We start from the raw sequence: 15,250 nt of genomic DNA, 5'->3' as shown, positions 1-15,250 counted from the left end.
TCGTCCCTTAGATGGTTCATGCAATTTTGACAGTTATAGTATGAATGATCTTGGACTAGTCCGCAAAAGTAGATTTTTCGAAAAATTCTAAATATGTTTTTTTTTTAAGATTCAATACAGTTTAGTTTATTCAATTCCACCCACTCCAGTGATACAGGGGAAATAAGGGTGCAACTGTAGGAGAAAATGGTTCAAAAGCTATGAGCAAAAATGTACTCGTGTAATCTTGTCTATTGGGGGTGCAACAGGGAATGATGAATTGCTGCTGATATGTGGGCTTATTTCCTGTTTGGCAAGTTATTTTTTTAATAATAGTACCCCCAAGTGGTACCCCCATCGGGAAAATGTTTCTGGACTTCCTTTGGGTGGGTCTTCAGTTAGTCCACCAAGTTTGGCATAGATGCATGAAAGTGTTTCTGATATATGAGTATATTTCCTGTTTGCCAGCTTCATTATTGAAATTCATTCACTGACAGCAGCCATATCATGTGCACTAAGAAAATTCCTTGAATAATTTTTGATCAGAACCCTCTGTAGATGATATGTACCAAATTTGAGCATCTTAGGATCAATACTGTACGATTAGTTCGCAAATGTAGATTTTTCAAAAATTTTGAAATGAAAAAAAAAATATGGAATACCTAAATAAAAACAAACCATAAATCAAAACCTACCTACCGTATGTTTCCATGTCCGATATCAAAAGAACAATGGTTGGCTCTCACCCCTTACCTAGGGCATCTTGACATAGGGAACTCTACAGTATGTGGTGGCATGTATGGGCACACCTATGCTTCCTTGTCTAGACCTTCGAGAGTTGATGACCGTCACAAGTCCGCTGTGGTCATGTATTGTGTCTGGGCTAACTCGTTTCACTTCATTTGTTGTGAAGTTTTACAGTCCTCTAAATAATTTTTATTAATGGTAAATATAAATCAGTATTAATTAACTCTGGACATACTGAGCATTTTAATCAAGAATTCTAAACTCCTGTCTGGCCTTCTTCATACTGTAAATGGCCATAGTTATTCACAAAGAATTTCAGTAAAATTACAATTAACATAATGGGACAGATGGAAATGAAGGCAGGCGTGGGGAAAATCAAAGGGGCTTTATTTAAACAAAACAATTAGGGCAAATGGAAAAGGGCCACGAGAGATCAAAAGGGTGTAAGGTGAATCTGGAGAGAACACAGGCAGGCAGCAATATCATACACGTAACAATACAATGACTGGACTGGGGAGCTCAGGACGAGGAGGCACTATATACACCACAGATGAGGGAGCAGACGAGAGGCACCTGGGGATCATCCACACGAGGACCGAAAGGAGAAGCAGGGTTAAACGAGCAACATGTGTGGCTCGTTAGTGCCACACCACAGGGAACACAGAGGGAAAAGGCATGCAGGGCGTGACAGTGAGTTAAGTAGAACAGTTACTGTAGTTTTTTTTTTTATTATTTTAAGTATTGTTTAAGTGTTATAAACCAATTTTGTAAATTATTAACAGCAATAAATGGTCACTTCATATTTCTGATTTTTATGAACACTATCACTGTCTTATTTTCACTTGAATACTTATGATTCTGCAGTTTACTTTAATTAATTCTGGAATTAACCTTACAAAGTTTGCTGAAAGCACAATAAGTATGCCCACCCCTGTTTGGCGCCTTTCCCCATGAGCAACTCCAGAGGGGAAGAAGGTCCAACCCCCCTGAAGGGGACTGGTTCCAGAGCCCAAGCCGTGCATCGAGCTGAGCCCGACTATATCTAGCCGGAATTTCACAACCTCACACACCAGGTCAGGCTCCTTCCCCACCAGAGAGATGATTCCATGTCCCTAGAGCTAGCTTCTGTAGCCGAGGATCGGACCGCAAAGGTCCCTGCCCTCGGCCACTGCCTAACTCAAAATGCACCCTACCCCTATGGCCCCTCCTACAGGTGGTGAACCCATTGGAAGGGGGACCCACATGCCTTCTTCGGGCTGTGGCTGACCAGGCCCCATGGGTGCAAGCTTGGCCACCAGGTGCTCGTCATCGAGCCCCACCCCCAGACCTGGCTCTGGGGGGGACCCGGTTACCCGCGTCCGGGTGAGGGAAAACATGGATCTATGTTATTACTCATCATAAGGGGTCTAAGCATTATTAGTATTAAAATTACTTTAATTTAAATATATCACGGAAATATTGCCGAAATATAATTTAATTTGATTTTACTCCCTAATAAGAGTTCTGACAAAATGTGCTATATCATGCATTATTGTATAATTCTATAGGCATTTTCTTTCACAAAAATAATTTAATTGAGTTTTGACTTCATAACATGTAATAAAAAACTTTATAAATGGTAATTAAACTGGTTAACAGACAGGAAGCAGTAAGTAGTTATTAGAGGCACAATGTCACAATGGGTCTGCTTTCATAATGGGGTACCGTAGGGTTCAATTTTAGGACCACTATTGTTCCTAATTTACATTAATGATATTGACACCAATATGTACAGTAAACTGGTTAAATTTGCAAATGACACCATGGTGGGTGGTGTAGCAGATCTAGCAGCAGAGAGGCTACAACGGGATCTGGATTTAATTAGTGACTGAGCTGATACCTGGCATTTAACATAGATAAATGTAAGGTAACCCATGCAGGGAGCAGAAATATAAAGTACAGATATTTATAGGTTCCACGGAAATAAAGGTAGCTGATTACGAGAAAGACCTCGGCGTGTATGTTGTTGCTTCCATGTCCCACTCTCGCCAGTGTGGGGAAGAAATAAAAAAGGCCAATAGGATGTTGAGTTACATCTCTAGGTGTGTGGAGTCAAGGGATGTGATGCTATGATTATATAATTCATTGGTAAGACCCCAACTAGAATATTGTGTGCAGGTTTGGTCACCATAGACATTGCTGCCTTGCATTGGGTGCAGCGTAGGGCGACGAGAATGATTCCTGGTCTTAGAGGAAAGTCTTATGAGGAGAGGTTAGCTGAGCTGAATCTGTTTAGCCTCGAGGAAAGGAGACTAAGGGGGGACATGATCCAAGTGTATAAGATTCTAACTGGTTGGGATGCTGTTCAGCCAAATGGCTATTTCAGTATTAGTTTAAATACTAGAACTTGTGACCATAAGTGAAAATTAGCGGAAGAACATTTTAAAATGAATCTGAGGAAGCACTTTTTTACACAGCGTGTAGTTGGAGTATGGAATAGTCTTCCTGCTAGTGTAGTGCAAGCTAAAACCCTGGGCTCCTTTAAATCAGAGCTGAATAATATTTTAACAACTGTGAGCTACTAGTTAAGTTCTCCCCAAACGAGCTTGATGGGCCGAATGGCCTCCTCTTGTTTGTAAATTTCTTATGTTCTTATGTAATATGTTATCATCTGGAGCCTTGATTTGTGGTTGAGAAAGTGGTACATCTTTAGAAACTAAGAAACTAAATATTCCAGATTTGTGTCCTTATTCTGAAAAAGAAACATTCAGACACACGGTAATAGTTTTATTATAGATAATGTTACACAGCCCAAAATATTAAACAGAAAATTGTTTATATTATTGACACCATATTACGTGATTAAAATAGCCGGAATAATTACCACAATGAGATAAATCTGACAGAATGATACATATTTCATTGTACTTCATTGGTACATATTTTATTATACTTCATTATACTTCCATTAAAATTGGAGAGAGACTAACATCGTTACTGAAAAGTGATTGACAAAGAAAATATTTTAGATGCGTCTCATTATTCATTTAGTAATCTGAAAAGAAACATTTAACACATTGTGATAGTTTCATTAATGATAATGTTGCACGCAATATGAAACAGAAAATTGCTAATATTATTGACACCACATTACATTATTCAATTAGGGTGAATAATTACCACAATGCGATAAACCTGAGAGAATACATATTTCATTATACTTCATTGATACATACTTCATTATACTTCATTACACTTCCATTAAAAATTGAGAGATACTAACATTGCTACTGAAAACATAAGTGATTGAATACAGTGTTTGTGTTCATGGAAATAAAAGAGATGAATCTGTAAATATCCAGAGACTCAAAACTGACTAAAAACCAAAACCCCTATAAAATCCTAATTACCCTAATTACCGTATTGGCCTGAATAAAAGACGACTCTGATTATAAGACGACTCTCACTTTTTGACAACTATTTTTAAATAGTTTTTAAACTAATTTTAATGGAAACATTTTTGGAATACCAAATCTTTCCTTTATAAAGCAAAATAATTAAATTTAAAAAGCAACCACAGGCAGTTGAATTACAAGTGTATTAAACATCCAATGTTCCAAAAACCAAATGTATTATTATTTTTTCTCGCGCGAGAAATAATATGGCAAATCTGTACTATAGTAAGTCGCAACAATACATCGTATTTCATGAATATAAGATAACACCACTTTTTCAGACATATAGACAAAAAAAATCTTGTATTCGGGCCAACACGGTATGATTTTTTTTGTAAATCCTTTATGTTATTTGCAAATTTCTTGTTACTATTATGATTATTATTATTACTTCTCTATTTACTGTTTCAGAGAAAAATTCACACCATCAGTTGACCAGCCAGACAGCTAAGCGCTGATTAATGAATCAGAAGCCCTCAGACTTGTTGAAGATTCAGAAGCAGAAACATCTGAAAAATAAAGAGCATTGGATGTTATTCAAGTCTCTCAAATCTTTATAAAGCATCCTAATCAGAAAGCAGAGCACGGCCGGATCAAGAAGTGGACAGGGGTGGGCAATGCCCGCCCAAATTTCTGCTCTGACCACCCAATTGGTCAACTTTAGCACACGCCCTCTGAATCTGCCAATCACATTTATTTAATTGGTTCCATCAGATATTCTTCTGCAGAGCATTTGTAGTCGCTTCTGAAAATGGAGGAGGGATTTTATGTTATTCTTAGCAAAGCTCCTTCTTGTTAAAGTGTATGTTTTATTGCAGTTTGCTATAATGTTGTGTTGCATACAGATCTTTTCCAGTAGTGGTTTAGTTAACTCTAAGATAGTTAACTAGCTATCTAACATTACTATTGGCACGAGACTGTATAGTGTATAGTGGAACCTCCGTATCTGCTAATTAGATAGCCACCATCTCAGTGTAATTTATAGATTAAACTTTATCATAGGTTTACGAAGAACAAGAAATTTATAGTATTCACTACTATCAACCGTTTCGGATCCCCGTGGGAGGTCTTGGAACATATCTCCTGCGGATACAGATGTGCTACTGTATTGACAGATTGCTAACGTTGATATTAGTGCATGGTTGACAACTTGTGTACCAGTTTTATTACCAGTGCTCAATATAAATGAAATTACTTGGTTAGATAGATTATATGCTATAATTCACTTAAATTAGTCGTACACAACCATATATAACATGCAATTTTTGCTTCCCAAATGAAAGCTTGCTACCAGCAATCCATTTGCAGCTGCCCTTAGCTGGATTAACCAAGCCTTGAAGCCTTCAGGCCTTTGAATAACCGGTGCCTTCGACCTAAGGGAGCCGTTACTGCGGGCGGTTCAGGCAGTAATGTTACACCTTTCCTGTCCATTTCACACCAGCACAGTGCAGGTCGCAGGTTTGTTTATGGTTTGCTAATTATCTTTAAGGAGCATCTTTCCACTATATTACTGTTCATGTTCTGCTCTTATGTTCTTATATACCAGTTCATGGGTTTGAGCTCCAAATTTGCCTGTAAGATGCCAATAGAGAAGCTTATGTATATGTTACGTTCATGTTTCATTAGCAGACCCTTCTATCCAAAGCACCTTAGAGAAATCATATAATAATAATAACAATAATAATAACAATAATAATCATAATAATTACAGTACTTTGTCTTTCATGAAGACCATGAGAGGATAACGTAGAGTTCATAAATAGTTCAAACATAAAATATGAATATGCACATGCTCCCCACCTACTTCTCTGGTGTCTGGCACTGTAGTACAGTTCATTGTTTGAAAAGCTGCCCACCCAAAATTTCTAATTGCCCCCCCAACCTGAGCAGTCTACATCCATGCCTGAAGCAGTGTATATCTCAGTAAAAACATTTATAAAATAATAAAGTAGAGCAATTTAACTTACTTTGTCTCCTTCGCCTAAAACGTTCAGCCAATGAGGACAAAGATGGACCAGCACTTGTGCTCTGTTAGAGAGACATACCACACATCATTTATCTTATATCTTATCATCGAAATAACACATTTTGTTATATTTACCTAAAGTAATACAACTTCTCAGTTAAATGGAATACTTTTTGTTGTCCTAAAAATGTATTATGTCATTTATGGTTAAAAACGTATGTGCTACAGACACATTAAATCACCTGAAAAAATGTACCGTTTACATTAAAAAAACACATAGTGTAAGTGGTTTTGCGGGTCTGTGGAACATTTCTAATTAAAATGGAAAAAAAAATATGTAAAAAGTGTCTGCTGAAAACTGCAATCGAGAGGCAAAATACAAATATGAACTTACTCTTGTTCGGCTAGATAATGAATGCAAAAATGAAAATCTTCCAACAACTGCTGATCGAACCTGTGTATAATGAAAAGGGGTGTATGATGGCAACTGGTACAATATAAAACGTCTTTGCATTCGACTGTATAATAACACATACCCAACAATATTTCAAATACAATATCAGTACTTACTTTGCCGTCTAAAAGAGTCCCAAATACTAAAATGAAGAACCCCTTGAAAAAAGCAAAAATAATAATCAGTATTTGCAGTATGTACTTCAAAACTTCAAATTAATTTAATTCTGAGAAATGTTTTGTTATTTTAATAACAATATTTCAATATTGTTCTCTCTTGCCTTACAATTATGAGCAAATTATGAAAGGTAGGTCCAAATAATTGTCATAATGAAAAAAAGGGCTGCTTTTGTGTTGGGGGGGGGTGTGCTCTCTGGTGACAGACCCAACACTGCCTGTTGTGGGTGCAGAGGTGTTTGCATCAGTGCGCGTGATGTCTGCTTATAATTATTTCTTACTATTTTGTGAGACTTGTGAATGTTTTTCGTTTAAAGTGAACTTTTCTCATGTTTTCTTTAGAAAGGGAGCTGCGGTTGTGTGAAACTTTTTGTTTTGCTTAGAGAATTTTTTTTCATCTAGTTACTATCATTTTTGGTTTGCTGTTTTGGCTTCACTCATCCCCCAAATAACTGGATTCCCTTTATTAAAATAAAACTTCTTTTGTTAATTATAATTAAACATTACGCAGTTCATTCTTGATCTGACAGCTGGGAAGTGAGAGAATGGAAGACATCATCCACAATTTTTTGTTCCTATATCTTTTTGCTGTTATATATGTTTTGTTCTATATATGTATTATAAAGAAAATACTATTTTTATTTCAGAAAACTGAAACAGCAGGAATTACTTAATATTTACTCATACCTGAAGTGAATTGAGGATTGTAAATGTAATGTGGACTCCGGGATTTGCAGGTGCCACCATGGTCCCTATGCCAAGTCCCCAGGTGATGCCAAAGATGGGAGTCAAAACAGCGACACACCTTGCGATGACCAGCAGAGCATTCTTCTCCTCAGACTGACGGGTCTCACCAACACCCCTCATCAGTACTTTAACCAGAATCACGATTAGAATGAGCAGGTTCACAACGATAATGATCAAGGCTGGAATCACAAATGCCAGGAGGGCCTTAGTCTGGTACCAGTTCAACCAACATGCATCATCTTGCCTGAAGTAGCCATTTTTGGGGGCAGTGACTGCAATGGTGATTATGGCAATGATGAGTGGAGCCCCGTAGCCGACTGTGAAGGAAATGGCCATCATAGTGCGCTTTGACGTGTGGGAGAAAACCATCATGGTACGGTAGAAGAGGAAGACAGCCGAGATCAGCATCCAGAAGAACAGGGCAAGATAAAAGAAGTGAATGAAGAAGGTTGCAGCACTGCATGCATTCTTCTGTGTGCTCTGGCCTACATTTGACACAGCCGCTCCAATGATGAACCATATGTCAGCAATCAGCAGAGACAGAGCAATGTTCACTATAGCGACGTGTCGCATGTGTGACGTGCTGTTCTTTGTGACAACACTCCACACAAATGCTTCAATTATAAGGCATAAGACCAGACATCCCATTGATATGCTGACTCCAATGTAAGTGATGTAATTCAGAGCAACCTCAATGGATTCAGGTACGAAAGGTGACATTAATATCGAAAAGGAGGTCAGGTGGTTACAGGAACAGGTGACGCTGTCATTCGTTTCAGATTGCAGTTGACATCCAGTAGAGTCCCAGCCTCCGGAGCCATTAAAACCTTTGAAGTTCCAAAACACGCACTGGTTGTTTCCCTTTGTTTTGTTTGTTTTATCAAATGTCATTGAAACATTATTAATGGTTTCGGTTACATAGGCTAACATGACAACTCCATTGATAGAGTTGTTCGTACTGTTTTCAGTGGTCCTAGGAGGTAAGACAAACTCAAGAGTCGTAAAGACGATTGTTGTGATACTTGTGTTGTTGGGAAGACCTTGTCTTGGGATGAATATCTGAGATGAATTCAAGGTTTCATTGAAAGGGAAGTTTAATGTTGTTTTGATTAGCTCGATGTTTGCTGTACTTATTGTAAAGGAATTGCTTGATAGACTGTGTGTGATGTTTTCTATTGACTCCAGTAAAGCAGAGCTTGTGTTTTGGGTTCTGTTGTTACTGTTCAGTCCTGCCCACGATTGCTCAGTTTGGGGTGACACCAAAACTGATACGGTTTCCAAAACATCCTGCAAATAAATAAATAAATAACAAAATAAATTGTAATAAAATGTAATAATTATATTAAGTATATACATCATTTTAGGTTTTAGGGTATACTTCTTTTTCATTCATTTTTTTTCTTGGTCTCAAGTTCAGTATTTGACATTATATTTGTATTAAATAAACATCCTTTCCTTCATATTTACACAACAGAGTAAATATGAAAGTAACATGGTGTTAATTATGAAATTAATAATGCATAGCCATTACATAGCAAATAAGTAAGACAACCCCCCTCCAAAAAACATTGTTGCTTCAACATACCTGCATTGAAGTTTTGCTTATATTTTGTGAAACACTTGCAACATTGCCAAGTATGTTCACAATAGAGGAAATGGTGGCTGCTGACTGTGTTATGTTTGATTTAAAATCGATAGTAGTTGTCTTGAGGTCATTCACAAATGATGATACATTAGCTGGATTCAGACTCTGCGGACAGATAAACAAGAATTTTAAAAGAAGGGTTAGGGTTAGAACAGAAGATTTTTAGACAAATGATCATAGCAAAATACCAAGTACCAGTGCTTTGGAATAGTCAATAATTTCCAATTAATTGAGTGTGTACAAATAGTATGATTAAAATAGAGACTCACCCATTGCTAACTCAGTCTTGTTTATAACTCAATTTGTTGGTAAAGACGACATTTTAATGTTTCCATAATTTAAACTTGGAATTTTCAATGACCATAATATTTTAATTTATAATGGATAACAGAAAATTCAAACAAAAAATATAGCAATTAGGTTCTTTAAAATAAATTTTATAAAAAACACGATTCTTTCCCTATACAGTAAATAGTTCTTGAAATAATGTACATAATGTAAGCTTAACCTATATGAAATGACTGGTTGAGTGAATAGTACTGTACTGCTACTTCACATCTACAGGGCTGGGAAATCAAACCACACTGACACCCTGACTGTGTGTGTGTGTTTGTGTGTGTGTGTGTGTGTGTGTGTGTGTGTGTGGAGTCTGCATGTTCTCCTTATCACTGTATAATCATGTATGATGTGTGGAAACATATTGTAATTCTTCAGAATGACACAATGTATATATGATTAATGTACTGTATCACCTTATACTGAGTAAGCAGTATGATAACAGGTGGGTGGATGGATGGTTAGTATTCAGAAGGTGATACCTGAGAAAACAGCTCTAGTGCCTTTATTAGGCTAAAGACACAATTGTCCTTCACAGGGTGCCAATTCCCATTTTCACAAACTGCAGTGCTGCTGCCCGTAAAATTGGTTGGGCAGGAAACAGTAGATGTATTTCCATTCATACCAGCACCGTATGTTATGTCATTACAGGCAGGCGCTAGAATAAATAAACGTAAAGTTGGATTAGTGCTTTAAGTTGAAAAGCAAACACATGCTTCTACTGGTATTACATGGTAAGTACTTTTCAGAAATGCTGCCAATGTACAAAATGCATTGCACTGTGCATTTTTATCAAAGTGAATGAAAATTCATTTTGAATAGGGCTGCACACTGAATAGGGCCACTTGTTTTTAAACAGTCATTAACATCGTACCTCCCCTGAAAAATGCTATTGTTACATTATCTGTGAATCTTTGAGTTGTAGATGCTTTCCTGACCATCACTTGGCATGTCAGTTGCTTTGTATCGCACTGCTTTGGTACTGGGTATGCAACACTGACACACAGCATGTTTGTTGTGGTCGGTACTGTGAAATGAAAAACATCAAATATATAATATTCAACTGCAATATTATACATCTCAAACATTCAAACAAATACTTTTGTCACATTTACATAAATTTTTAAACTTTATGAGTGACACATTGTCATTTTTAAATTAACATTATTAAAGTTCATTTATTACTGTTTAAAAGGATAATTTAATTGAAAATTAACTAAACAGACCAGCTTTACATGCAGAGTACATGGACATTAAATCAGTTTAATCATCCTTTAAATAAAATTATGCATACACTAATGTAAGATAATATTAATGGCCATGTAAATTACATATCCAATTACAAATCAAGAAATTTATAGGAACTTGCCACAATGAAACAATTAGATATTTTTTTTAAATAATAAAAATTACCAGAGGATATTTCAACAGAACCGTCCATCCATGTCGCTGTAACATTTTTAAGTAGGTAGTATGTAACACAGCAGGTCAGTGGGATATTTTCATTTGCTCCACATGGAACATTAATTGCTAATTTATTCAGCTGAATAATGGGAGGAACGACATCTGTCACTGAAATGGATTCATTGCGGGTGAATGTGAAGATTGACTGAGTCATTGTGAACTTGTATATTCCTAGATTATAAAGAGAAAAACAACAGCAAAAAACATGGATATTATTCACAGTTGGCAGCAGATAAATTACCAGGCAGCTCATTAATAAAACGTTTCACATTGATGTATTCCTGAATGTCAGGTTTCCAAACCAGCTATTTATTTCTTAGTTCTGAAAGATCTTTCTTAACTTGTACATTCCTACTGTGTTGACACAATATAAAAAAGGCAGGTTTTTTATGGAAATGTTTACCATGTTTAGAAGATGGAAAATGTCATGTGGAGACATACACAGAGGAATCCCATGTGAAGGCGTATTCTATCCCGCAGAGTATACCCTGACAGCGTTTCATAGGGTAAGAGGTTTGGCCTGACAGAGCCTCTTTCCTGCATTTGCTCCGCTACTCTATGCATCCAACTACTGATCTACCTTACATCCTCCACAGCCTCCCAGGACTTTTCAAACTACTTCCTATGTCTGCTTGGCTGAATAATGGATCTCAAAAGATTACCAAATCACAGGCTCAGTCCCACCGCCCTCAAAGTGATCGACGGAGCGCTCTGGCATCATGAAATAAAAAGCTGGTTCATAGAACTGTCATTCAGAAACACATCAATGTGAAAAGCTGAACTTTATTGTGAAATATAGTTTGAATTATTTAAGCAATTACATTTTCAACGTTCTATGCTTATAACGTAAGAACATAAGAACATAAGAACTATACAAACGAGAGGAGGCCATTCGGCCCATCAAGCTCGCTTGGGGAGAACTAAACTAATAGCTCAGAGTCGTTAAAATCTTATCTAGCTCTGATTTAAAGGAACCCAAGGATTCAGCTTGCACTACATTATCAGGAAGGCTATTCCATACTCTGACTACATGCTGCGTAAAGAAGTGCTTCCTTAAATCCAGCTTGAAATGTTCTCCCGCTAATTTCCACCTATGGCCACTGGATCATGTCCCCCCTCAATCTCCTTTGCTTGAGACTGAACAGATTTAGCTCAAGTAACCGTTCCTCGTATGACATTCCTCTAAGACCAGGAATCATTTTTGTGGCCCTACGCTGCACCTTTTCTAAGGCCACAATGTCCTTTTTAAGATATGGTGACCAAACCTGCACACAATATTCTAGGTGAGGTCTCACCAAGGAATTGTATAATCTTAGCATTACCTCCCTTGACTTAAACTCCACACACCTGGAGATATACCCCAACATCCTATTGGCCTTTTTTATTGCTTCCCCACACTGGCGAGAATGGGACATGGAAGCATCAACATACACACCAAGGTCTTTCTCATGATCAGCTACCTTTATTTCAGTGACACCCATGAAATACCTGTACTTTATATTTCTGCTCCCTAGATGGAGTACCTTACATTTATCGACATTAAATTTCATCTGCCAGGTATCGGCCCAGTCAGTAATTAAATCAAGATCCCGCTGTAGCTGCTGAGCCACTAATTCAGTATCTGCTACACCACCCACCTTGGTGTCATCTGCAAATTTCACCAGTTTACTGTATATATTGGTATCCATATCATTTATGTAAATTAGGAACAATAGTGGTCCTAAAATCGAACCCTGCGGTACCCCACTATGAACGCAAGCCCACTGTGACATTGTGCCTCTTATAACTACTCGCTGTTTCCTATCTGTTAACCAGTTATCAATCCAGGTCGCTACGGTACCTAAAATACCTGTCGCTTTGAGTTTAAGTAGGAGCCTCTTGTGGGGGACAACATCAAAAGCCTTTTGGAAATCTAAGTAGATGACATCATAGGCCTTCTTATCATCAACTTCCTGAGTAGCTTCCTCAAAAAACTCCAACAGATTTGTTAAACAGGATCTACCTCTCCTAAATCCATGCTGGCTATCCCGCAAAATGTTATTGGAGTTCAGGTAATCTACCATTTTCTCTTTGATTATAGCCTCCATAACTTTACCAGTTATACAAGTTAGACTGATTGGCCTATAGTTAGACAAATTACTTCTATCCCCTTTTTTGAAAATAGGCGTTATGAAGGCGTGCTTCCAATCAGAAGGTACCACACCTTCAGATAAGGATTTTTGAAACATTTGCATTATGTAAAATAATATGACTAATAAAAATCAAATTTTTGCGAAATACAGTAGGCCTATATAAAAAATGTACATAAAGACACGCTATTATGAAATGTAATACTTTTTCTTGAATTATTTTTTAAATAAAATGACATTGAAATATTTACTAATTTATTTATATAGATAAACACTCATTGACAAAAGCACCCAGAAGTAATGGTCAAATTTGGATGTAATACGGTACAAGGGCAGACCAGCGATGGGCATGTAAATGGTTCGACTTGCAAAGAGCTGGCGCATCTAGTAACGAGACACAGAAGTTGCCTCGTAGACGCATTAGACAGCATTAGCAGCACTTGACAGAGTTTCATATGCGTTACATTGCGGGTTTGCATAAAGATGGGAGGTCATATCGTGCAATTGCCTGCCATGTGAGCCATGCAGATGTCACAGTCATCCAACATTGGACCCACGTGGGGCACATAAGGCCACCCACACGTCGTGAAGGTTCCAGTCCCCCAAGACAGACCACACCAAGGAAGGATCGTCGTATTGTGCGCCAAGCAACACCGAACCCCATGACATATGCACCTGCCATCCAGACACAGGTATTGGACTCTCTACAGCAGCCCATGTCATCCCATAGTTGACGATTGGTATCAGCCGGACTATGGGAATGGGACATGGAAGCATCAACATACACACCAAGGTCTTTCTCATGATCAGCTACCTTTATTTCAGTGACACCCATGAAATACCTGTACTTTATATTTCTGCTCCCTAGATGGAGTACCTTACATTTATCGACATTAAATTTCATCTGCCAGGTATCGGCCCAGTCAGTAATTAAATCAAGATCCCGCTGTAGCTGCTGAGCCACTAATTCAGTATCTGCTACACCACCCACCTTGGTGTCATCTGCAAATTTCACCAGTTTACTGTATATATTGGTATCCATATCATTTATGTAAATTAGGAACAATAGTGGTCCTAAAATCGAACCCTGCGGTACCCCACTATGAACGCAAGCCCACTGTGACATTGTGCCTCTTATAACTACTCGCTGTTTCCTATCTGTTAACCAGTTATCAATCCAGGTCGCTACGGTACCTAAAATACCTGTCGCTTTGAGTTTAAGTAGGAGCCTCTTGTGGGGGACAACATCAAAAGCCTTTTGGAAATCTAAGTAGATGACATCATAGGCCTTCTTATCATCAACTTCCTGAGTAGCTTCCTCAAAAAACTCCAACAGATTTGTTAAACAGGATCTACCTCTCCTAAATCCATGCTGGCTATCCCGCAAAATGTTATTGGAGTTCAGGTAATCTACCATTTTCTCTTTGATTATAGCCTCCATAACTTTACCAGTTATACAAGTTAGACTGATTGGCCTATAGTTAGACAAATTACTTCTATCCCCTTTTTTGAAAATAGGCGTTATGAAGGCGTGCTTCCAATCAGAAGGTACCACACCTTCAGATAAGGATTTTTGAAACATTTGCATTATGTAAAATAATATGACTAATAAAAATCAAATTTTTGCGAAATACAGTAGGCCTATATAAAAAATGTACATAAAGACACGCTATTATGAAATGTAATACTTTTTCTTGAATTATTTTTTAAATAAAATGACATTGAAATATTTACTAATTTATTTATATAGATAAACACTCATTGACAAAAGCACCCAGAAGTAATGGTCAAATTTGGATGTAATACGGTACAAGGGCAGACCAGCGATGGGCATGTAAATGGTTCGACTTGCAAAGAGCTGGCGCATCTAGTAACGAGACACAGAAGTTGCCTCGTAGACGCATTAGACAGCATTAGCAGCACTTGACAGAGTTTCATATGCGTTACATTGCGGGTTTGCATAAAGATGGGAGGTCATATCGTGCAATTGCCTGCCATGTGAGCCATGCAGATGTCACAGTCATCCAACATTGGACCCACGTGGGGCACATAAGGCCACCCACACGTCGTGAAGGTTCCAGTCCCCCAAGACAGACCACACCAAGGAAGGATCGTCGTATTGTGCGCCAAGCAACACCGAACCCCATGACATATGCACCTGCCATCCAGACAC

General features: G+C 37.8%; 1 protein-coding gene across 4 annotated transcripts in view; it reads right to left on the bottom strand.

Moving 5' to 3' along the window:
• LOC125725390 (adhesion G protein-coupled receptor F5-like) overlaps positions 1-15,250 on the bottom strand; it is an 83,952-nt gene that overhangs the window by 38,853 nt on the left and 29,849 nt on the right. For 3 of the 4 annotated variants that reach the window (XM_049002270.1, XM_049002271.1, XM_049002272.1), the window contains one exon: positions 10,898-11,119. The exons of the other annotated variant lie outside the window; for it this stretch is intronic. In XM_049002270.1, the coding sequence (XP_048858227.1) occupies positions 10,898-11,119 (222 nt within the window). The remainder of the gene's footprint in view (positions 1-10,897; positions 11,120-15,250) is intronic. 4 annotated transcript variants of the gene reach the window in all.

This window comes from Brienomyrus brachyistius, unplaced genomic scaffold, assembly GCF_023856365.1.
Source record: "Brienomyrus brachyistius isolate T26 unplaced genomic scaffold, BBRACH_0.4 scaffold66, whole genome shotgun sequence".
NCBI classification, from domain to species: domain Eukaryota; kingdom Metazoa; phylum Chordata; class Actinopteri; order Osteoglossiformes; family Mormyridae; genus Brienomyrus; species Brienomyrus brachyistius.
The sequence above is the reverse complement of the archived record's forward strand: the minus strand, read 5'-3'. Positions and strand labels throughout refer to the sequence as shown.